Source organism: Numenius arquata, chromosome 8 (genome assembly GCF_964106895.1).
Source record: "Numenius arquata chromosome 8, bNumArq3.hap1.1, whole genome shotgun sequence".
Classification (NCBI taxonomy): Eukaryota; Metazoa; Chordata; class Aves; order Charadriiformes; family Scolopacidae; genus Numenius; species Numenius arquata.
Genome location: NC_133583.1, coordinates 33,968,870 through 33,993,112, shown reverse-complemented (window position 1 = coordinate 33,993,112; position 24,243 = coordinate 33,968,870). Strand labels below are relative to the sequence as shown.

Below are 24,243 nucleotides of genomic sequence, written 5' to 3'. Positions count from 1 at the left end.
TCCTCCCGGCCGCTTCCCATTGGCTCGCCCGTCCGCACGGGAGCGCGCAGCGGCGCCGTCCCTTCCGGGCCGCGGGGCGGGCAGAGCCGGTGGGCTGGGTCGCGGTCCTGTGCGCTGCCCAGATCTCTGCCGTTTCCCCTGGCAGAAAGGGCGGCAGGGAATACCCGGGCAGGGCCGGTGCCATCCCGGGCACGGCGGCCCCTGCGAGGCTCCCCTGAGGCATAAGCGTGCCGCTTAAATAACCGGGAGCCGCTGGGCTGCGCGAGCAACAAAAACAAAGGCGGGGGGGGGGGGGTGGGAAAGAAGGTACCAGGAGAGTAACAGCTTTAATGGCAGCCCGCAGCGGAGCAGAGCTCTCCCGGGGCAGTATGCGACAGAGACAACAGAGGGCGTCCGTAGCCCCGGGGTGGCTAGCTGGGCGCAGAGCCAGGCTCTGTTGAGTGGCTCTGGAGAAAGGCGGAGAGCTGGCTCAGCGCTCTGTAACGGTGCGAGATCGAGTTCTTCACTGCCTTGGGCAGCTCGGCATAGCTGGAAGGGAGAGAAACCACAAGTCTCAGCAGCAGAGACACCGTGTTCCCCGCAGTCACTGAGAGCTCCCCCTCTGCTCCTCGCTCAACTAGGCAGTGGGGCGTCTGTAGTGACACGCTGGCAAAGCCAACAGCCCCCATCCTGATCCAGTTCTTCTGAAGCCAGCATGTTCAGGTGCAGGAGGGTGTTTTTCTCCGCACCACCTTTCCTTGTAAGCGGGTTCCTCTCCACACACAACCTCGACCCTGGCTTTCCTTATGTAAAGAGCTGTAGATAAAACACCACTTACGTTTGGTTGTAGCCATCTGGCTGAAAGCAGGGATCCCAGCCAAAATCTCGAGGGCCTCTGGGCTCCACTATCAGCCCCTGCCACAAGATAGCAAAAAAGCCCTCTAAGCCGTGGTTTCGCAGCACTTTCCTCGCAGTCACGTTTCAAACACACTGCAGAGCGACACGCAGCCATAGCTCACACTGTGGCCACCACAGGCTCAGTGTGTGGTGCTCTCCTCCTTCCCAGCACCTCCCCAGGACGTGACCAAAATTAGCAGCCCCAAACTCAGTGCTCCATCACACTGCCATAAATCGACAGCCCCTTTACCCCCCGTGATTAAGAGAGCTAACAGCTGCACTCAAATTCAACCCTGCCAGAGAGAGACGAGGGGGCCTGATGTAGTGTGCGAAAGGGCTGCAGCATTCAGCACCCACCCCCCACCAGCTGTGCTGCCCCTCTGCCTGTTCCCAACAAGCTCCGAGAGCATTCAGTGACCCGGGAGCCACTAAAATTGTCCTCAACAGAGCCAACACTGTTAAAAAATTCACATTATAGCCCTCGCGCTCAGCATCTTCCCTTCCCTGGGCACAACACCTACATGAGTCTGGCCTTTGAACAGCTTCACTGGCTCCTCTGGGTTTCCAGTACTGAATGCAAAGGTACAGAGAGCGTAGGCAGATTTATCTTCAAATCCAGCCAGCAGCTTGTACAGGCCTGAGCGACACAGAAAAGGATCCTGGCGTTACTGCCTTTCCATTGGAGCGCAACACATCCACCTAGAGATGGATCGAGGGAGCATTCTGGATTCACATTGACAAGGGAGAGGAAGAACTACAGGAGGTGGCAAAGCTCAGGCACAAGGATGCTCTTGGCCCAGTCCCTTGTATGACTGAAGCCAGCACCTCAGATCTAACAAAGTGTGAGCTGTAGGGTCCCGCTTTTAATTTGGGAGTGGAAGCAAACAACTGTGTGGCACCAGAGAGGACTAAAGCCAACTCTGAATTAGTGTGATTCACACTCATGCTCATGATGCCAGTGCAGGATTTGCAGTCACACTTTCAACTGCAGGATCAAAGGCGGTCACTGCACACCAGTGGAGGTAAGCATTAGTGGAGAGAAGCTCACACAGAAGCCAAAGGGAGCAGCAGGTCTTCCAGGTCACACTGATGACAGACAAGAAGTTCCCACAAGCCTGCAGAGGCAGGAATCTGGGAATCTAGGGATGCAGGGATGATGCTGAAGCTACTGAGGAAAATGACATCCAGTGAAGAAAGGTACAGAACAGGCTCAAGGAGAGAATGCAGAGGGACAGAGCTGGACAGAAAGGAAGGAAGCAGCTATGAAACAGGCACTGAGGTGGGCAAGCATGCTCAGCAGAACCCAGCACAGGCAGGGGTTGATTTCATTTGGAAAGAACCAAATTACATGCAGAGCAGTAACACAGAAGACAGTACCTTCTGGTTTGAGTTTTTCCAGGAACCATTTTCTGAAGGGGAAGAAAAGAGAAAATATGAACTTTTGCTATTATTTCTCAGAAATACAGGCATCCCCGAGACACTACATTTCCATAACTCTTTGCATCCGCCTTTAAATGTGGTGTCAAATCACCACATTCTGGGCTATTTACCAACAATAAAGAACTGAGCTCTTAAACTGAATGGGACACTGAAAACAACAGTGCTGTATGTCATTTACTGCAGCACTGAGGTCTATGCAAATAACCCAGTTCCTACTTGTGAGCAACGACATGCTGAGATACATTTATCAACTCAACTTGTTCACATCTTACACCCAGTTCTAGTGCCAATTTCATCATATAAAGCTTTTATGTCTCTGCTCAGCTCAGCAGAGATAGTTTAGAGAATTAATTACAGTAAACACTAATCCCAGGAGCTAAGGCAATATTTTATTAGAGGAGTTACACTGCAATGTAATAAGCTTGTTATCTGCTGGATTAAAGGATCCCTGTGAGAATCTGTAGGACACTCACCCCCAAGTCCTGAGGAAACGCATGGTGCCTTAACTACACAGAGTTCATTGTGGGGCTGGGTTTCCAAGCTGGCTGCAAGAGCAGGCACCATAGATCAGGAGATTCAGGTCTGCCTCTCTCATCCTGCACCGTGACTTACAGCAGGGCTCAAGGAGTTCAAGATCAGTCCCTGGGGTGCAGGATGAAGCTGAGGACACAGACCAGCAATCACATCCTTGACCCTATTGCTCCTGGCATGTGGAGAATCTCCTGTGAAGCACACCCTGCCAGCCTGCGCTCCTAACTCTAAGACACAAAAAGTGAAGCAAGTTCCCTCCTACTTACATGTATGGTCCTGGAAGACCTCCCAGGGCATTGAAGCACAAGCAGGTATCCTCTACTATAACAGGTCCCCGAACCTACAGCAAAAGCCCAAGAGATGGAAACATTAGACCTAGAGGACAGCACTACCTCCAAACTCAATTTCTTGCTCTATTCTATTGCCACGTTTCCATGACAAGAGGAACATCACAAAAATCCACCAGCCACTAGAGCTCTTCACCTCAGAGGCAATCCATACCAGACAGACACAACCAAACCCATGTTCTCCCCAGGCAGGCAGGAGTGGCTGAAGCATGGTAGGGAAGATCTTTCACGGGGAAAACCAAGCAGATCTGAACACCCCCTGCTCTCTTGACAGGAAGGAATGGTGGGACAAGGAGAGAGAAAGCCTGTGTCCTGGAGGCACGCCTGCATTTTCCTTGAGTCTCACCCTCACTTGGTTCTTTTAGGACAGCCATCCCAGAGACAGCTCTGGAAGGTGTTCCATCAGAAGCTCCAGCTAATGGAAAACTCAGTATCCCACAATCACTGGGGCTGGACTGAAGGAGCTGTCTTGTCCTCCTGCTGCTCGAGGGACACAGGAGGCCAAAGAAGCCAGAGTGGGACTGCCTAAACACTGTGTCACCAGTGAGAATTCACCACCACCCATGGCAGGCCAGAAACAGCAGGGTGACGGGAGTGCAGCCGGGCCAGGCCAGCTCCGGACGCATCCCTGAGTTTCCTCAGGGCCAGGTCAGAAGCCCCGCCGGTGCCAGGTGTCCCTCCGAGCTCCCACACCACCACCTCTCCAACCGGCGGGAAAGGAGAAAGCGAGCGACCTGCCGGGCAGCTTCGCGGCACTTCTGCACGGAGATCTCGTCCGGCTCCCCCTGGTACTCCGGCACTGGGGACACAAAGGCCGGCGCTGAGGAGACGCCCGGGCCAGGCCGGGCCGCCCCACCGCGTCCCCCCGGGCCCCGCCGCCAACTCACGGTCAATTTTCTTCGCCACCAGCGCGTAGGGAGAGGAGTCCCCGAGAATCTGAGTGACCTAAGGAGGGAAAAGGGAGGGAAATTCGCGCGTCAGACCCCGGCCCCGCCAGGCCCAGGCCCCGCCAGGCCGCAGCCGCCCCCTCCCCCGCGACCTCCTCCAGCTTCTTGGCGTTGCCCGTCACGAACACCACGCTCCGCCGAGCCGGCGCCGCCATCCTGACCCCACGCGGTGCCCGCGCGCCGAGCCCGCCAATCACCGCCGGCGGCGGCACCACGCCCAGCAGCGCACAGCCAATGGGGAAAAGGCTTCCCCCGAGGCCGAGGAAAAGGACAACTTCCGGTCCTCGGAGGGAGGGCGCTTGCCTCTCGCCGGTGCGCGGCCCCCGCCCTGCGCATGCGCGGAGCTGTCAGGGATAGTCTCGCGAGAGACGCGCGGGTCGCCATGGCGGCTGAGGCAGCAGAGGAGGCCGGGTTCCCCCTCAGGGCCCCCCCCCCCCCGCCGCCTGAGGCCGCCGGTCCCCGCCGCCTGAGGGCCGGCCTACAGCGGGCACCGGCACCTCCAGCGGGGCGGGGTCGGCCGCCTCCCTGTTTACTTCCCCAGCGTTTGGCAGCCGCGGCCAAAGGATCCGTCTCCCTGTTTTCCCTAAAGTAGAATCACATGTAGTTTGGGGAATTGGGTAGTGGATTGTGCTCCAAGCGCTGCTGCTATTTACTCCCCGACCTCTGGCACGTCTGTGCACATTTCCTACGTGGGAGTGATCAAGTTCCATCTTGTTGCAGGACCAGCTGGCAGCCGTAGCAAGAACACCAGTGGGGAGAGCTGGACTCAGGAGTCAAGAGATGGTCCCTGCTCTCAGCACAGAGCCCTAGAGGAATGGATCGATGACACCCAGTGCTCCCCTGCCAGAGGGTAGCGGGGAGCAGTGCCCTGTGAAGCAGCAGGGTCACGGGAACTCCCCCACTGCGGTACCCAGCCCTCTACCTCAGACCCAGCCCCCACAGAAGAGCCTTCATCAGCTCTGGTGTGGCCAGCTCTCAGAGCTGGGACTGGGGAGGCCTCTCCCCACCTGCATCAGAGCTGCGGGCATCTATCCCTGCAGCCCCCGTGCCCTCAGGCGTGGGGACCCTGGGGTCTCGCTGAATGGGTCACACCAGCAAGGATGGGAGGAGGAACCAGCCCTGCAGCAGGAACGTACAACTCCAGCCAAAACATGCCGTTCCCTGTAAAAAAGCAATCATGTGGAAAACAGCAGCTAATGAAGAGGTCTGTCTTCTGCACAAAGAGGGAATGGATAAAACAGACCCTACGCTTGGGTGAAGGAATTGTTTTTGTTGTAAAATCTCCTTTGTAGCGTCTCCTAAGTGAAAACCAACCCCAAAGCCTGCAGATGCTCCTGGAAACAACAACCCTTTCCACTCACTACAGTTCTCCCTGCCACTAGTCCAGGGTGGGATAGCACAGGCTGCAATATAAAGACCATGGTATCTCAAAGTAACATAAGGAGGACGGCTCTGTAATGTACCTGAGACCAGATATTGCAGTGGTCTTCTCAGCCTTGGGGGAAAAAATTAAAAAAATAAAATCTATAAAACTTGCTCAATAAATTCTATTACTGTGAAGTTACTGACTAGGGCTGTTGATTTGTTGCTGCTGGTGCCTCTCACAGCCAGAGCTGGTCCCTTGAGGAGGTGTGTGATCAGGACAACCCTGGCATTCAGTGACTTGAACCTAAAACTGATCAACACCTAATCCTGGCAACACAGGAAAGCACGCTGAAGGCTTTGGACGTGGCAGCTTTCCCTGCCCTGCATCTCAAGTACAACTGTTTGCACCCCAACCCCCTGGGAGATGCTGCGAAAGCATTCCAGCAAAGCCGTCAAGGAAAGCAAGCTTTTCCAGGGCCAGAACATGCTGCCTGAGGTGGGCCTGGTCAGTCCTGCCGGTACCGAAGGATGAATCCGAAGCAGGCACAAAACACAAACTGTCCATGGTCAGGGGCGTTAGCGTTGCCATCTCATTTCCCATGGATCTGGGTCAGCTGGAAAAGCGTTTGTCTGAAGCAGCGCACTGCTGGCATGGTGGTAACAGCAGCACTTCTCGGGGTGGTACACCAGAGCCTGCACTGAGAGTTCAACGCCATATGGAAACTCTCCCTAAGGACATGCTGCTGACAGGTCTGCCGAACCCAGCAAGGACAGGGCTATGGAGGATGTAGCAGCAGCTCCCAAATTCAGGAGCTATAAGCAGTTCTTTACTACAACAGGGTTGCTGTGAAGCCTTCATTCTATAAGCATCCATTTTCAAACGCCTTCAAGCTCAGCTTTAAAGCCAGGCTTTGCCTCTAGCAGGTAACTGCGAAACTAACCTCTCTTGCTCAGACCTGGTGCCAGCCGGAATTTGAAATCCTGATGCGCTGCTGTGGCACCAGGGTCCTTCTGTGGGTGCAGCAGCAGCAAGACGGAGCTGGGAGAGAATACCAGAGGTACTAGCAGGACTCTCCAGCAGCAGGAGTAAAGCCTGCCATAGCAGGCAGGCCAGAGCAGGCACAGCACAGCCATCACACGGGCTCACAGTGCCATTAACTCACTTTCCAGCTGGCAGGAAAAGGTACCCATAGCTCAGCAAGACCTGCAGCCCCCCTGTAGATAGACACAGTCCCTCTTCATTCACCCTCTTGTTCCCTTGCAGGTGGAGAGTAGCCAAAGGCATAGGCAGGATGATTTTTGTCCCTTCCCGTGGGTACATGATCTTAAAACCGGGCTACACTTTTCAAGAGGAAAAACCCAGCTTGGCTTTCTGCTTCCCACCTGGAGAGACCAGGGCCCACAGAGGGGAAAAGCCCTATTTATATTCCAGGTGGGCAAGCAGAGCTTGTAATCACATCTGACTCTCCAGACTGCTGTGCTCACTTTTAATCCCCTTCTCAGCATGGAGCCGCACCACCACTCAGGTGGAAACTGTGTACAAGGTCCTGGGGGCAGGTTCAGAGAAGGAAGCTGGGACACAGCACTGGGCATTCTCTGGAGCACTGTTTCCCCTCTCCAATATTACTTCAGACACACACTAAGTAGGACGATGCTTCTCTCATCAGAAAAGAGACAGCAAAAACAGGACCAGTAGAGCCTGATCTCAGCTCAGCTGAAGTCCCAGGCTCAAGGCCGGAAAGAACAAGGGTCCCAAAAATAAAGGGCGGACAGAAATGCCGCCAACACGCGCAACCAAGGATGGAGACAGCTAAAACACAGCAGTCTCACCCATGGATGGAGGAGCTCAGCTCCTGTCTAGTCCAGCATAGGGGCCCCTAAACCTCCCTGAACACCCCAGTGCATCTGTCTGGGAACAACCCCCAGCCTGCTGGATCACAGTGAAGCAAAACAGGGTGGCATTTGGGACCACAACCACCACATCAAAGTGAAGGGTCTGAATATGCAGTGGGCTTGTTCACCCTGGAGTGGTTTTGGAGAGTTGCTGTCCTGTTGTGTCTCTTATATCATTAGGCTTACACACACTTCTTGCTTCTGGTGAAGAAAACACTGAAACAGCCCTTTCCTAGGGACTCCCGGCAGTAGAGAGCTGAGTAAGTCCTCCAGAACACTACTGAAGATGTGCAGGAACTCCAGATGTACAGTCAAAAATAAGTTTACTGGAATGTCTTTAGTCACAGCTGTAAGCAGCAATACCGAAAACACTGAGCTTGTGCATTCCCATGGCAGGACCAGAAAGTCTTCTGGATTGTAAAACCTAATTATTTCTTTTTTTTTTTCCTCTCCCTTTTTTTTTTTTTTTTTTTTAAACAGAGAAGCAACACCCTTGAAGTTCTCCACAGAAGGGTCAGTTCCCTGTAACATAATGGTATGTTTCTCTTCAGACATTTTTCCCCTCCTTTGCTCTGAAAGGACAAAGTCCCCTCTGCCTTTCACAGCAGGCAGCAGGGAACTGCTCAAATGATATTATTATTAATAATACAGCTCAACCATATATACAGATAAACCGTAGTGGCAAGTAGCCAGCTCCAAACCAGAGATCCAGAATTCCACAGGCAGGCAGTTTGGGAACTAAATCTTCTGTTATAAAAAAAAGTCTGACAGCAGGAGCAGGTACTCAACCAAAAATAAGGGTCATTTGGCAGTTCTTAAAACACTCCGTTAGAACTGGCTACTTGCCGCCGCCTCCTCACTCCTTGGAGAAAAACAACTTCAAAGCTATATACAGATATCTCACTTAAATTACACAGCAGTTTGGTTATCCCAGAACCAGCTCCAACCGAAGCCTCCAGCTGCCCCGTCAGGTATGATACTTCAGGATTATGGGTACTGGAAAACAAAGAAACGAGCTCTCAGCCACACACCTTCGCGTGCAACACAGATCCCCGCCAGAGAGATCCCCCCATTTCTGTAGTGACAAACACCAAGCAGCTGCGAGGGAAAGTGTGTTTCCAAGCTCGAGCTAATGTAATCCGCTGCCCGCACACATGCTAGGCAACGTTTCCTGCCACCTTCATCTCCTTCCAGCTTCCCAAAATTAAACCAGATGGGATTTTCCATCACTTTCTTTCTCTACAACGCTCCCACCCTGCTGCCAGCTCTGCCTCTCCTGCTGCAGGCTGTGTGTCAGCAGGACAACAGGTCGCAAGGGTTTTGCTGAAGTAACAAGAACCCTTACAGAGCTGTCCCCGGCCACGGTCGGTGGGAGAAAAACCCTCCACAGATCCAGTGGCACAGAAGAGCTGCACTGCCGTACTGAGCTGCTTAGATCCCTGGAGCACATAATTCTGCAGGCAGAGGGATGAATTCTATTGCCAGGAAGAAACACGCTCTGGTCATCATTAGCTTTTTGGTAGGAAAAGCAGCAACATCTGTGCTCTGGGGAGCTCCACAGGGACCAGGCAGAGCAGAAAGAGCAGAGAAGGGACGAGCGGCAAAGCCACAACAGCTACTTGCTGAAAATTAAGCAGCCCAGCAGTTTTGGGGAGGAACACTTACAGGGACCAGACCCATTTCAAGATGGCCGATATACGTGGAGAGAACTTTGGGAGATATTGATGCAGTCTGAAACTCTTCCATCTACTCCCACCAGCCTCAGGATCAGTTGGTGCCAACCCTGGATTGGTTCAGTGTTGTCAGGGCAGGGCAATGTTGGCTTCCTTTGGCCACAGTGAGTATGATTTGGTTCGAGCCTGCTCCTCTCCATTTAAACCTTGCAGAAGAGCAGCATGGAGTGATCTACAGGCACCTTTTATGACCGCTTAAGGCAGAGTGTGGCCCGACGAGAATAGCTCAGGTGCTCGCTCTGAGGGACAACAGCACCACAGTGTCACTCATGGTGTGGAATGCCTCAAATATTTCAGTCCTAGACATGGCTGGAGTGACCTGGAGCTACTCACCAATGATCACAAGCAGGAGAATGACTGCCACCAGTGCTATGATCGCCTTCATCTGCAAGGGAACCACAGAGGCGTGTTATATGGGGTGCCATGTGTAGCTGCTTCTACCTGAAAGCAGGCCTTCGGCTTCCAGCATCTTTTCAGCTAGAAAGCAGAGCTTCTCCGTCTCCTCCCAGGGCAGGGCAGGTAACCGCTCCTCCACAAACCCACCCCTGCCTGTTCTTGCTCACCTTGCAGCCTCGCCACCACATCTGTCTCCGAAGCTGCTTGGCTCTGTTGCTAAAAGCTGTTGCATTGTCTGATAAACTTTCTATTGAAGGAAAGAAAAAAGAGGTGATTCAGGAGCGCGCATGCACACAGAGTCAGATCATCCACCCGTTCTACTAACTGCACTGAGTTTTAAGCAATAAACTCACCATTAGGGGAAAAGGCCCAACCACAGCGTGATTCACCAAAGCCACAGCAGATGCCACTGTGACGCCCTTCGCTAGAGCACACACAGACCTGCTGAGTCCCACTGAGCCCCCTTTGTACTGCCTGCCCTCTGAGGACACGAATTCACTCTGCAAGCCAGCAAGCAAGCGGACAGCTGAAGTGCTCAGGGCCGTTGTGAGACAGACCAATCTACCTTAGCTTGAATGACCAACAAGATCACAACACCCAAGCACCTCCAAACTGCACAAAGCAGCAGAAGGCGAAGGTGGAAAGAGTAAAATGTTGGCAGAAAGTCAGATCTGCAGCCCAAGGCTGGGAAACACCACTCTCCAGAACAGAAATACAAACCCAGGTCTGTCATTAGGTACTTTCTGAACCAAAACCAAGTAACACGGCCCAGCAACAGGGAAGAGACATGGGGAAAAGGCCAGTAGAACTGCATTTAGCATTGCACCTGATTTATCCTGCAGGTCATCCAGCCGCTCGCCTCTTTCAATCACCTTCGTGATGTTCTCCTGCATAACATCGATGACTTCGTCCACCTGGTTCTGGACACTAGAGCAGAGAAAAGGCATCATGAGGAGCAGAAGTGAGCACCACCAGCTGTGCATTGCAGCAGCGGCCCTTGCTCAGAGCTGCCCAGGCTGGTAGGATCCAAGAGCTCACCGACAAAAATCGAAGGGGACAACAATGGAGGGAGGTCGACAGAATGCTGAGAAAGCCAGAGGCACAGCATGACCTGCAGCAGGTCTCTGGCAATCCCAGGAAGGGCGAGGGAACACAAGGGGCTCAAAGAGAGCACTGGGAAGTCAGCAGAAGCAGGGGGCACCCTCAGTAACACCTTTAACACAAAAATGCAGTAAGAAGAGGCAGTAATTGCTGTTGGTGGGCACCTCTGCTGCAGAAGAGCTCACATCAAAGGGGAAAAAAAAAAAATAAAAACCACAGCTTATCTTTCTAGTTTTCATAGAACCTCACACCACACCTTTGCTCAATAACTTGGGGTGAAATGAAAGCAAGGTGTACTCTCCTCTCTGTGAACTGAGTTGCTAAATGAATCCCTCTCTGCCAGGGGCATGAAGAGAACAGTCAAGAAATGGCTGATATGAACTAAACCAAGTTATTATAATCCATCTTCTCATAGGTTACGCAACTCTGTGGGTAGTCGCTTCAGTGAACAGTAGCCCAAATCACACCCGCAGGGTTATTATAAATGCATTTATTCACTCCATAAAAAAGCCACATTGGTAAGAGAGAAAAATTCTCCTGGTGGAAAAATACTGCAGCATTCTGGTTTGTATTTTGGAGCTAGTTCACTTTTATTTTCCTGGAGATAGAAATAAGAAATTTCTTGGGGCCCTAGGGAGACAATACATTGTTTGAGACATACCGTTCCCAGAAAGTAAATGGCAACGGCAACGTTTTGGAGGCAACGCTACACACAGGGCAATAAAACAGAAATAGCTCCAGGCCACTCGCTCTGCATAAGTCTTAGGTTTGATGACTTCAGTCACCTTGATTAAAAACATTTAAGCACTTTAAACATAACAAAGTGCATCCAGCATTTCCCAAATATGCAGCACGAATAGGCCACTTCATCAGCCCTCCACGTTACCAGAAACACACACCACCTATTAACAATGTGCCACTGGTGTCCCCACAGGGAAGAAGGGTTGCCACCACTTCATCATTTGTGCCTGCTTAGCACCCACACTCTCCTGCTCCCCAGATTACCCAGTCACAATATCTTTCTCTCTGGACCCATGCGAAACCCTCTCCTCCCACTGCCATCTCACCGATGCAGATGTTCAAAGACATTATGTGGCAAATCAAGAGTGTTGAAAGCAGCACCAGACCCAGCTCCACCACTTAGAGAGCCACCATCCAGCACCTAAGCTCAGAGCACTTGGTACAAGGAGGACAGCATATCCTCCACCACGGCCCAGGAAGCGAGGCCAAGGGACGCCCAGGGCAACTTGCCCAAGGCCAGTCAATGGGGCACTGCAGAACCAGGAACGGGGCCCCGACCTAGACACCATGTCTCTAATTCATTACAGACATAGGTTCACATTGACCTATTTCTCCTGTCTCCATACCAGGTACGTGCCTCTCACCGAGCAGGCGCTTGTGCTCAGACACACACGTGAGAAGCAGCTGCAACAAGCAAGAGTGGTTGCAATGGAAAAGCACATGCTGTGCTCACATTTGCTTACTGTTCCAAAAAACAGGCAAAGAAAGTGATTAAAAGAAAAAGCTTTCTTTCTCCCCCAAAAGTTCTAGAACGATCTTTGAATATGAAAGGGTTTCCCATCTTAGCATTTCAGGTCGGGCTCTGTAGCACCATTGCACTGTGGCTTCCAGAGCTGGAACAGCCAGGCAACCTCTCCGAAGCCAATTTCTGACTCAACAGCCCTCATATGGCACATGCTAGACTCCAGCAGTGCACGTAAAAACTTGCTTTATTTAGGATACCGTAAGAAAGGAACCTGCCTTCCCTATGCTGCATCACAGAGTCCGTGGGAGCAGCATCTCTCTGCATACACCTACACCATGTGGTGGCACCTCTTGCCTTCCACATCAACAGCAGCCACCTGCCAGGAGTTTCTTATCCGGAGGGGAAAGGCATAAATAATCCCCAAACACCTCGCAGCAGCAACCTGCCCCACGCCCACAAGCCCCTTCTGATCCACCATTTGTTTTACAAGGTACAAGGTGAGCTGCCACCGATGGCAAGCACAGAAGGTGGCACTGAGCACACAGGTGGATGCTGCCTGGGAAACACAAGGTGGTACCCTGTGGAGCAAAATGTCCACCCCACCCACGACACGCACAGCTCCGTGGCCCTGCCCTGGGGCAGCAGGCAAGGACATGGAGGGGAGGGACGCTCTGCCAGGGGGTTTCCTTACCTCAGCACAACAGACAAGTCCCAGCTCTGAGCCGCCAGCAACGCTGCTATAGCTTGGGGTGAGAGAGGAAAAGCAGAAACATCTGCTATCCCAGATGAGCCAACTTGGCAAAAACGCTAAGGCTTTAAACATCAGTTTCCCAGGCAGAAGACTACATTTGCAGTATGTAAATGTTTCTAAAATCATTTACTGGCTTCAAAATAAAGAGATTTCCTCCCACAACAGATTTGTAACTGAGTTCTGTTGGTACAACTAACAAGCAGGAGCACGCAAGGTTACAATGCATCTAGGAATGTGCAGTGCAATGTGATGCCACCCATATCTCCACCAGTACGGGTCAGAGCCTGGAGAGATGCTGCTGTGGTCCCAAGGCACCCTGTAGCATTCGAGGCAGAGTGGGCAGGTATGTAACTTCAAGCTGCTCTGCTGCAAACAAGCATTTGGGAGAGGCTTATGGAGCACAGACCCCTACTGTCCACGTTGCATCTCAGCATCTCACCTCTTTTCACGTGAGCTGCTGGAGAAACGCTGCATGCCTTTGCTGTCTGCCCATAGCCTGGAAATGCCCTTAGCTGTCCCCCCAAGAGAACGAAACATTTCATGGACAGAGCATGGAGGCACAGAGAAATCAAGGCTTAAACTCTCACAAATGTTGAGGTGTTTAACTTCCTTGGAACACAGACAGGTTGGAGCACCCCAATAATTTTGGCATCTAACTTAAAAAGAGAACTCTGGGAAAAAAAAACCACGAAGAAAGAGACCAAGTCAGGAAATGAAACTTTGATCTCCACCAGTGCCTTAAACAGACCTTAAGCCAGTCCTTGCTTTCTGCTCTCTCCCACCCACCACTGCTGCAAGAGATGCCTCCCTGGGAGGGGGCTGAACGATGCCCAGCATTAGCCCAGCAGTTTCAGAGCAAATTCAACAATTCCCCACTAGTTTGGCAAGCTTGAGGCTGGAAACTCAAGTCTCATCAAGAAGAAAATATTTTCTTGTTTTATTTGGCAAGAGAAAATGAATCCTCCAATACGAAGCTTATTTCCTGTTAGGGAGCTATTGGCTTTTGACACATACGTTTCAAGTGCTTCACTCCTGCCAGATTTCCAAGAGAAATAAAGTAGAATAAATACCCGCCAGGAATGGGAGCAAGACAAAAGCATAAAATATGTCTCCCATGACCCTTCTCCTTACTAATTACTGCAAATATGATGCTTTTAAGAAGGACAGCAAGTGTACACCGTCAAAGCAACAACAAGAAACCCAGGAGCGCTTAGCTTGGTTTAGACTCCTCTTTTCTTCTGCTTTGCTGGCTCCAAACTGGGAGGAATAAGCCTTTCCATTCTGGCCACACTGGGTTAGCTACTGAAAAGCTTCCCGGGCTGGTCACGGTGTTGGGCTAACAACAGTGCTGCATTCTTCAGACACCGTAAACAGGCCATGCACACACCATGGGATGTGCTCCTCAAGGCTGCTTCTTGTCTCCAAGCCGGCTGTTTACAGCCAGAATGACACACTTCTATTTTCCACCCCAGCGATATTAATAGTGCTGTGTATTTTGGTGCAAATTACACCCAAACACCGCACGTTGTGGCAGTAACCCAGGGAAGAGGGAACAGGACAGAGAGCCAAGCTGGATGGATGGTGCAAAGGCAGGAGGCCAGGACAGTGCAGCGCTCCCCAAGGCACGGCTCTCTGCAGAGGGGCTGCCTGGCAGACAGCTCTGGGGTATCAGAGCTGAACCCTGCCACAAATGCCTGGCTTTAAGGTGCTGGTTCGTCACAACAGTGAGGAATACAGCAGCCTATGCCCCCCAGAAGCCTTTCAGTCCTTAAAAGGATTACACTCAACAACGATGCCTGACAACGCGGTCTCGTACCACCTTCAAATGAAAGCCTGGACTATGGATGGGGTTCACTGCACAACTACCCACCTGCGATGAGCAGCCAGGCCCTGCTATCAGCTTTTGCCTTCAAACCATTCCCCAAACCCTTCCCATCCTCAGGGGCTAATTTTGGGGCTTGCAGCCAGACAGAGCCACTGGGGCATGCTGGCCACTCCCAGCGGTGCGATGGGGGAATCAAGGGGACCAAGACCTGGCTCCAGGGGAACCACAGCAGTGCGCTGAGCCTCATCGCCAGCACGAGCAGGAACCCAGATCCAGCAACACGGCTGCCTGAAAGCAGAAACATCAATGGTGAAGAAAGTCAAGCAGCACATAAAAGGGGGCAATTCTGGTAGTGTTTTTGAAAAGAAGACCTGTTATAATAGGCTCATATTCTAAATAAAAGAAACTCAGGTGGAAGATGAACGTTTCACCTTCCCCCAAAAGGCACCAAGAGCTCTCACAACACACATTCACAACTTCTGACAAAGCCTGGAAGCAAAGGCAGAGAAGAGAGATCAGGTCTCCCTCATCTGTTCTTGTAACTTTCGGGAAAAAGACAAGGCCTGTTAAAAGCCACCTTTCAGCTCCAGCCCACACCAGGGATGGGGAGGTCTCAGAGGGAGCCTAAGGGACCTCATGCAGCACTTAATTACCAGGGGAGCGTTCACTGCAATGGAGCAGCTGTTGGGACAACAGAACCTGAAATTCCAGACACATCAGGACAAAACACAGCATGGATGGGACTGTGACACTTTCTCCTGCCACTGCTGTTGGCTGTAACTCGTCTCTTTCCCCTACGAGGTTTGTAGTGTTCCCCACCATCTCTTTCTGCAGCTGAGCCAGCCTCGAGGGTCTCTGCTGCCAACTCTCCACTCCGACCCAAGCCCCTTTGCTGCCAAGGACAACTAGGAAAAGTTTCCAGACTTGCCCCTCACATTCAACATGTTCCGCACCTTTGCTCCCATAATCCCATCACTTTTTCCTCTACCCAGTCCTCCATCCAGTTTCCTTCTACGCCTATGTTCACACCTCGTTCCTCCAGTCCCGTACAACTACAGTCTCTCTAGCTTCGCCCAGCCATGTCTGAGCTCTCCAAATGCTCAAATTCCTCCTTAAAATGTCTTTTCCTTACAGCGTTTCAGCAGCAACCCAACCCTCCTTTTCCTCCTCTGTTGAAACCAGAGCGAACCGCATCGTTAAGAGACCAGGCATCAATCCATCCAGCACAAGGGCCGGTCTGATCAGAAACTTAATAATAAGCTCCATGACAAGAAATGACAACTGCACACTGTAAGTGCTTATTAAACAAAGCAATCAACATTGATGAGAGCAGAAAATAGATACTATTTTATAACAGATGTTCTAGATACTAGATAGATGTAGCCACTTGCTACCGGAAGGGACACATCCCATACCAGGTCTACTAGACATGCCATCTCTGGCAATGGACGAGCTTCCCATTAGTTGGGCATTAGTCACATCACACCTATGAATGCACCAGCTCCTAGGTGAATTCTTCTTTCATTTTTCTTCACCTTCAAAGCTGCAGTGCTGTCCTTTACCTAAGCCTCTGCTCCCTTCTGCCTGGCCAAGAGAGTGGGAAGAAAAGAGCTCCTGTTTTCCCCATCATGCTGGGAAGGCAGAAGATGCCCTGTAATTCCTTTCCAGCAGAGGAGGATGAAGGGGTAGACACCAACCCCTCTCCACCTTTTTATGGGGACGGGACCCCTCTCATAAAACCAATTCTCACCCTTCCTATCCACTCCAGGCAGTGTGGCACTGCCCTGGAAGGGAGGCTTTATCCACACTGGCTTACTGTAAGGATCGGTGAGCCTCTACCAACAGCATCCTCATACCCTGGAGGGAACAGAGACACCCTGGAAACTTCGGGTGCAGTGATCAACCTGCTGCCTCTTGTGAAACTCAGGTGCACTTCGCCCCTCAAAGTAACGTGGCAAGCGGGCACACAAGCAAGCACTGCCTAATGCTGACGTTGGCAATGAGTCATCTCAGAGCTGCACTGGCTTCTTCCCAGCATGAAAAAAAATCCCTAATGAAGAGCAACACTCAGGCTGCACACAAGACAACTCAGCCTGAATAACGCCTGGCCATCAGTCCCTGCACAGATTTCTGTTCTGGCTCTGCAGAGGTCAGCAAAAGAAGACAGTAGGTCTGTGAACATCACCCCCTCTTTCCATTAAGTACCACTATCGCATCCCTCATTGGGAAGGACAGGACAAACTGGAGCCCACAACAAGCACCATCCAGGAAATGACTCGATGGGAGAAGGATTCGGAGTGTTCACTCCTTCCTTCTTGCCCTAATCCTCCTCCAGCTGTAATGGCTTCCTGTTTTCCAGCTGCTTTGACCCCACTGAGTCACTGCTCATCTCCAGGTCACCTGTATCAGGTTTTTATCTGGAGGAGGCCAGAGGACGAGCCACTGCCCAAAAAAACATGGTCCTGGTGTGTTCCTGACCACTTGCTTTCTTGAAACATTGAGGAGCAAATTATAGGATTAATAAAAAAGCAACAAACCAATAAAAAGTGGTGCTAGAAAAGGTTAAAATTCAGAGTTAATGCTCTAGAAAGAGCCTCATAAGAGGCTGGAATAGATCATCACTAGAATACAGTGAGGGATTTAGAAACTCCACTAAGCTACTGTGATACAATCCTATCCCTTCACCTCTGTCAATGCACAATTTCTTGATAGCTTGAATCAAATTTGAGATTTCCCTTAGCTGTGGACATGTAGGGTAGGAAACCGCAATTAGAAGAAAGCAAGCACGAGCCACGTTTGTATTCAGAACTACACAGAAATACTCCAGTCAGACAGCAGCAGGAGCTCTTATTGCCATAATAAAATATTATCTGTGTGACACTGAGGAGCAATGACTTACTGCCTGATCTTGTCATTCCTTGGTCCAAATCTTGGTCCAGAAGGGCCTCTCCTGCAGGCAGAAAAGAGAGCCATCAGGACGGAAGATACAACGAAAACATGTTTTTAAACCAGACTCAAAAGACACGCAAGAGAGAATCAATGCCTTTTGGATGGAGGATTGTTCTCATACCTTCCATCAGTCCCTCCCACGTCTTAGGATACGTGGGACACCCCGCTCTTATAAAGGTCACACCTATTAAGTCTTAATTCGCGCTTGATGCCAAGGCTCCGGGAGATCATCTCAAAGGAATCACAGGTTTTGATTCCTACGCCACCACCTATGTGGCAGGGAGCAGTTTTTGGCATTCGACGCCTCCAGTCTCAGAGATGTAGGCAGTTAAGACACCGCGATCCTTACAGCAGCCATTCAGAAACTCACAAGAAAAAGTCTTCCTCTTCATCCGAATCTTCCTCCAACAGGTTCCTCTGCAAACACAGAAGAAAAACCCAAACCACCTCGTCAGTTAGCAACCATTTCACATACACATTTCCAGCCCTTCGGATGCAATCAGCATCCTCCGACCACAGGTTACATGCAAGCCCTCCTTTGGAGAGCAACAACGGTACTTTTTAGGTGTCTGAAGCCACGCTGTTTCTCTCCGCTTGTGATCAGGGGCCAAGCTGGATGTCTCTGTGCCACTATTATCACCTCGGCAGTGTTTGCTAGTTCTGTACAGCACAGACCGATGCACAGCTCTGCAGCTCTGACTTGGGACAACTCACACCTCTGCCACTGAGCCAAACTGGATTTGCATCAATGGTCAGCTGCCTGCGCAGGTTCAGATCCCACTTCTAGGGACCAGTACAACTCCCTACGATACAGAAGCAACCAGTTCATCAGCGCATTGAACCCTGCCTTGAAAAGCAGCAGGCAGAGCCCCTGTGCAGGCCAGCCGTGGAAGGAAGGCCCTCTCTGCTCAAGGGACAATCCCCAGCACTGCACTCGGTCAACAGCTGTTTGAGCGATGCTCAAAAAACATCGACATCGCCTACAACCACCCTGGGGTATCCCATCCGCAAGGGAAGTCATATCCACTCCCGATTTGGAGGATGTGGTTTCTCCAGCCATCTGACAGCAGCAGGTGTAAGAAAGGTGACTGCAAGGAAACACGCTTTGCTCCCTGCACGGCACGTCCGGAGGTGACAGCCCCTCCAAAGCGCCGACTCAGGCAGAGGCCACGACCAGGCTGGAAAGCAGAGCGGTCCAGTAGCTTCGCTGCTTTGTGCCAAAGGGCTCCTCCTGGGCTCAGATTTGCTGTTCCACTACACCTCATCAGGTGATCCAAAGGCTGATTTTTAAAAGGAACCCCACAATCCCACTTAAGCCTGAAAGTTTCTGACAAAGACATTATTAGAGTTCATTTCTCATACCAGGGCAGCACAAATTTTACAATTGAGCTCAGGGTTCCCGGTAACATCTACTTCAGGTCAAAAATAACCAAGAGGGGGAACCGGCACCCTAAATCCGTGGGCCGGGGAACACATTGGATGGTCCTTCTGGTACCAACAGCTGCTGCTTCCCCTGTGCACAAATTTGGGCTCCCACCTGCAAGTGCAGTGCTCTTATTTTGAAACTTACCTACATTTCCATCCTTGTCACATTTGCTCAATCAACTTAGGCAAGCCGTGAGACCACGCAATAGGTTCAGCCATTGCCTCCCTCAAGGGATGAGCGAACCACTCTCGGCAACGCAGGATCCTCATCTCACTGACAGCTATCCTGAGCCGGGGCAACATTTAAGACTACAGCCTAAACTCAGCTGTAGCACAGTATGACCCCAGGACAAAAATCATCAGGTTAAATCCACTTTGTCTAAAATAGACAACTGCACCACTCTGACCTGTGTTTCAAAGCCTGAAATGTCAGGGGACCTTGGCGACAGGAGAAAAAAAATCAGCTGTAAAGGACAGGGTAACTTCACACGAGTCCTTTGGCCAGCTACGGGGGGAGGAGAGCCGCGACGTGCCCAGGCCGAGCTCTGCGGAGAGGCAGGAACTTGGAGCACACCGGGACCTTCAGACCAGCCTGAAGGAACTGAAAGAGATTCTCAAACCAGCCCTGTTCCCTAATGGGGTTTGTTTTAAAATACACAGGCCGGGTCCACTGCAGGGACAGTCCCCTCGGTTGTCACCACGAACAGCGGTACAGGCTTCCGGGCCCTGCAGCCGAAGGGCTGTGCAAACCCCTTTGGCAAATGCAGCTGTACCTTGCCTTGCACCGGCCCAGTGGCTAATGCCATGCGGCAACTCAGGGTCCCCAAGGCGCGTTAACACCCACCTGCCGGCTGTGGGCACCTACCCCGGGCACCCCGACATCAGGAACGGCCCGTTACGGCCACCGGAGGGACAGGCTGGTCCCCCGCGGGCCCGCCGGTACTCACCCGCTCGCTCTTCACCGAGCCTGTCACCTCGTCGTCGTTCAGGTGCCGCTTGAATTTCGGAGGCATGGTCCCTGCCTGCGGGAGAGGCGGCTCCGCGCCCGGGAGGAGAAGCCTGCAGGGGGAGGCGCAGGGAACGGCCGGGTCACCCCAACCGCCCCTCGCCGGGGCCCGGGAGAACGGGGTGGGGACGCTCGGCGGAGCCCCGCGGGCGGCCGGGGAGCTCCCGCGCCGGTGGGCCCGGAGGGATGGGGGGAGAAGAGGGAAGGACCCCGAGACAGGGCCGGGGGGGATGCAACGGCCCCAGAGTAGGAGGGATGCAAGGGCAGCCGGTGCCCGGAACCCGCGCGTTCGCCCGGCCCCGCCGTTCCGGCCCAGCCCTCCTGTGCCCGCCGGCGATGCCCAGACAGAGGCACCCTGTGGGCCCCTGGCGATGCCCAGACAGAGGCGCCCCGCCACCCCCCGCCCCGCTCACCGGTCTCCGCTACGGGCCGGGCCGGCGGGAAATGGCCGGTGCAACGGCGGCGGCGGCGAGTCAGCCGTCCCATCGACTGCCTCGGCGCTCCGCCCGCCGCGGCCGAGCGCCGAGCGATCGATTGCGGGGCGGGGCAGAGGGCGGAGTCGGGGCGGGGGTGGGGCCGGGGCTGGGCGCCGGGAGCCGGCGGGGGCGGCCCCGGCCCGGGAACACGCTGGCGCGGTAGCCCGGGGGCTGGCGGGGCTCCCGGCGATGCCTCCCTGCCAGCAGCGGGGGAGGGAGGGGGGGTCCGGCCGCCTCGGCCCCCGGCATCTCTCCTGGCACACGGCCCCGGCAGCAAAGCCCTTGGCGGCGGCCGCAGGCTGCCGGAGCCCGGCCAGCGGCCCCGAGGGGGGAGTGCCGGCTACCGCTGGGCGAAAGCCGCCGCCGGCATCTGGAAGGTTCCGGCTCGGCCGTCCCCTCGCCGCCCCGACCCCTCTCCCCGCCGCCCTCCCACCCTATAAATGCGGGCGGCGGCCGGCGAGCGGCGGAGCGGAGGGCAGGGCAGGGAGCCATGCTGGGGGCCTGGCTGCTGCTCTGGGGGGCGCTGGCCCTGGGCAGCCGGGGCGAGACGGCCTCTCTCCGGCGTGCCGATGACAGCACCGGGCGTTGCACCTACACCTTCTCTGTGGCCAGCCCCGTAGAGGCCGGTTGCCCTGATGCTAGCGGCGTGCCGGAGCTGCGGGCCGAGCTGGCCGCGCTCGCCGCCCGCCTGAGCCGGCTGGAGGGCCGGGAGCGGGGTACGGGGGGCTCGGGGCCACGGGGAGCCGAGGTAGGGGGGGCGCGGGACCCCCAGCATGCAGCCTCGGCCGCTCGCCTGGAGGCTGCCTACAGCGAGCTGCTGCGGGCCAAGTCCCGGCTGGAGGAGGAGAAGGGGCGACTGGAGCGGGAGAAAGAGGAGCTGGCGAGGCGGCTGGAGAGCAGCACCCAGGAGATCGCCCGGCTGCGGGCCACCCGCTGCCCCCCCGGCAGAGAGGGGCCTGGCCGTGACGCCCTGCGTGCCCCTGTCAAAGGTAAGTGCCGGGGCCGGGAACCCCTGTGCATCCCTGCCACCAACTCCCCGCCACTGCATCTCTCCAGGGGGCTGGTCAAGTCCCTTTGCTGCCCCCCAAATGGTGCAGCCGCTGCTGCCCCTGGCTCTCAGGTATCCCAGTGGGTGCTCACTAGCAGTGGGGTTCAGCTCTACCAGGGGATCACAGCCCATTGCACCTCTCCCGATCCCTAAATCAGGGCTGGCAGCCGGAGCTCTCCTCATCCCACCATCTGCCCCGTAGCAGAGTGGGGACACAGGGGACCAGGCTAATCTGGGGCGATTAGGGGTTTCCCCTAAGGAGCGTTAAACTCCGCACCTGGGGACAACAGCATCAGCGGCTGTGGAGTGAGGTCCCCATCAGCGGGTCGTGGACGTGTCCTGCCACAGTGGGACGGAGCACCCGGGCTCCTGGCCAAGGTGTTGGTGTTTCGGGAAGCAACAGTCTGGCGTGGAGCCCCCCAGGGCAGCGAGGGCAGGTGCAGCAGTGAGGAGGGCTGGCTCGGTCCCTACTCATGCTGTGCCTGGCCCCGCCGTAGCCCCCCGCTGGGACCCGCAGCCCCTCGCCTACCAGGAGCTGCAGTCGGAGAGGACGGAGGTTCCCGCATCCCGGCTGCTGGAGGAGACCGCGCTCAGCCGTCCGGGGAGCGAGGACTCGGGTACTGCCACCGGCACAGCTGGCCGGCCCCATGCTCCACTGCTCACAAATACTGCTTGGCCCCCCCGAGGGGCTCGCTGGGCGCCGCTGAGCAGTAACCCCTTTCTCTCTCTCCTCCTGTCCCCGAGCAGGCTGCGGTGAGCTGGTGTGGGTGGGGGAGCCCGTCGTCTTCGGCCGGGCAGAGACCATTGCTGGCAAGTACGGTGTGTGGATGAAGGACCCCGAGCCTGTGTCCCCGTTCACGCGAGAGACCACCTGGCGCGTGGACGCAGTGGGCACGGAGGTCCGTCAGCTCTTCCAGTACGAAGCGGCCGAGCAGCTGGCCCGGGGCTACCCCGCCAAGGTGCACATCCTGCCGCAACCCCTGGAGAGCACAGGGGCTGTCATCTACCGTGGTGGGCTCTTCTTCCAGCCCCGCCGCTCCCGCACGGTGGCCCGCTATGACCTGCGGGGAGAGACCGTCACGGCTGAGAGGGAGATCCCTGGCGCTGGCTACCACGGGCAGTACCCCTACGCCTGGGGGGGCTACACCGACATCGACCTGGCGGTGGATGAGACAGGGCTTTGGGTGATCTACAGCACTGAGAAGGCCAGGGGGGCAATTGTCCTCTCCAAGCTGGACCCTGACACACTGGAAATCCGGCGGACCTGGGAGACCAACATCCGCAAGCGGGGGGTGGCCAACTCCTTTGTCATCTGCGGCACCCTCTACACTGTCAGCAGTTACTCGGCGCCCAATGCCACCATCAACTTTGCCTACGACACGGCCACCAGCACCAGCCGGACCCTCAGCATCCCCTTTGAGAACCGCTTCCGCTACCTCAGCATGGTGGACTACAACCCCGCTGAGCGGCAGCTCTTTGCCTGGGACAGCTTCAATATGGTCACCTACCCTGTCCGCCTCTCCCAGGCGTGAGCCGGGGCCACAGTGGCTTAGCCCCCCCCACAACCCCCATGCGTGCGTTGGCACCCTGCTTCGCTCCCCAGCTCCCCTTAGCACGGCCGGGAGCACCGGCTCAGACAGCCCAAGGCAATGGTGGGGGACACACGCTGCCCAGCTGAGCCATGGTGGGACCCCCAATCTCCTCGCTGGCACCTCCAGCAACATCCTGTCATGCTCCGGTGCAGCAGAGGGAAATTAAATGCTTTTCTAGATCCTGGTCGAGCTGGTGAAACGCTTCTCACCGGCCTCAGTGGGTTTTGGGTGGGCCACAGCGGTACCCAGCCCTAAGCTGCTCCAGCAACCTCTGGGAGCACCTGGAGCACACCCCAGCCCGCTCACCCCAAATTTGGAGCAGTGAGGGTTTGGGCACAGCAAAGGCCGGGTGGTGGAGATAGGGAGAGGCTGCCCTGGAGGCTCCCACCTAAAAATCAATGCTTTCCCTGGCTCCAAGCAGCGATCCCCTCTGTGAGGCTGGGGTTTGTGTTTCCAGGCTCCAGCTGAGCACGAGCACTGCTGCTGCCCCCCACCAGGCTTCCCCCAGCAGCAGCAGTTTTGGGGAGTTCTCCCCGTCTTGGGCCAGCCTTGTGGAGAGGAGCAGTGTTCACCCACCACTGGCAGCCCTGCAGAGCTGAGCGCCCACAAACCCTGCTGCATCCCACGCTGCCAGTGCCCGGGGGCATCCCATAGCTCAGCCGCCTCCGAAAATCATCCGGCAGGATCAAAAGCAGCGGGGAATATGGATGTTTGTTGCACAAGCCTTATTTAGTTGGGGGGAAAAAAAAGAAGCCCAGTCCCTCTCACCTACGTGCTTCAGCTTCACAGCCGTGCCTGACCACCAACTCGGCGGCAGCTATGGCCCCACCTGGCTCACAGCACTCCCCGAGCTGGTCCAGAACATGCCGTTTTGACTATTTATTGTAAAAAGGCTGTAGGAGGCTTTCTTCTCCCCGCCCCACCCCTCCCCTGGCATCCGGGGCAGATGGGGCAGAAGTGTCCACATCCCCCGGGGGATGCGCAGGGTCTTGGCCCAATAAACGTCACCCACTGCCGCTGCCTCTCATCTCGTCTTTCCGAGCCTGGGTTTTCCTG

At 54.6% G+C, this 24,243-nt stretch overlaps 3 protein-coding genes across 3 annotated transcripts; 1 reads left to right on the top strand and 2 right to left on the bottom strand.

The window, feature by feature from the left end:
• Positions 1-308: 308 nt before the first annotated feature.
• On the bottom strand, positions 309-4,314 carry ITPA (inosine triphosphatase). The gene is made up of 8 exons (XM_074152168.1): positions 4,234-4,314; positions 4,082-4,139; positions 3,929-3,993; positions 3,114-3,187; positions 2,254-2,285; positions 1,398-1,513; positions 818-894; positions 309-528 (listed from the first exon to the last, which is right to left on the bottom strand). The coding sequence occupies exons 1-8, from the start codon at positions 4,294-4,296 to the stop codon at positions 411-413; spliced, it is 603 nt and encodes a 200-aa protein (XP_074008269.1). The 5' UTR covers positions 4,297-4,314; the 3' UTR covers positions 309-410.
• Positions 4,315-7,706: 3,392 nt separating this feature from the next.
• On the bottom strand, positions 7,707-20,582 carry VAMP4 (vesicle associated membrane protein 4). The gene is made up of 8 exons (XM_074152063.1): positions 20,485-20,582; positions 20,013-20,124; positions 18,011-18,057; positions 17,591-17,641; positions 10,355-10,455; positions 9,696-9,775; positions 9,466-9,517; positions 7,707-8,395 (listed from the first exon to the last, which is right to left on the bottom strand). Exons 2-8 carry the CDS (start codon positions 20,076-20,078, stop codon positions 8,367-8,369), a joined length of 426 nt encoding a protein of 141 aa, XP_074008164.1. The 5' UTR covers positions 20,079-20,124; positions 20,485-20,582; the 3' UTR covers positions 7,707-8,366.
• Positions 20,583-21,037: 455 nt separating this feature from the next.
• Positions 21,038-23,127, top strand: MYOC (myocilin). Its single transcript, XM_074152379.1, has 3 exons — positions 21,038-21,536; positions 22,093-22,212; positions 22,343-23,127. The coding sequence occupies exons 1-3, from the start codon at positions 21,038-21,040 to the stop codon at positions 23,125-23,127; spliced, it is 1,404 nt and encodes a 467-aa protein (XP_074008480.1).
• The last annotated feature ends 1,116 nt before the right edge of the window (positions 23,128-24,243 follow it).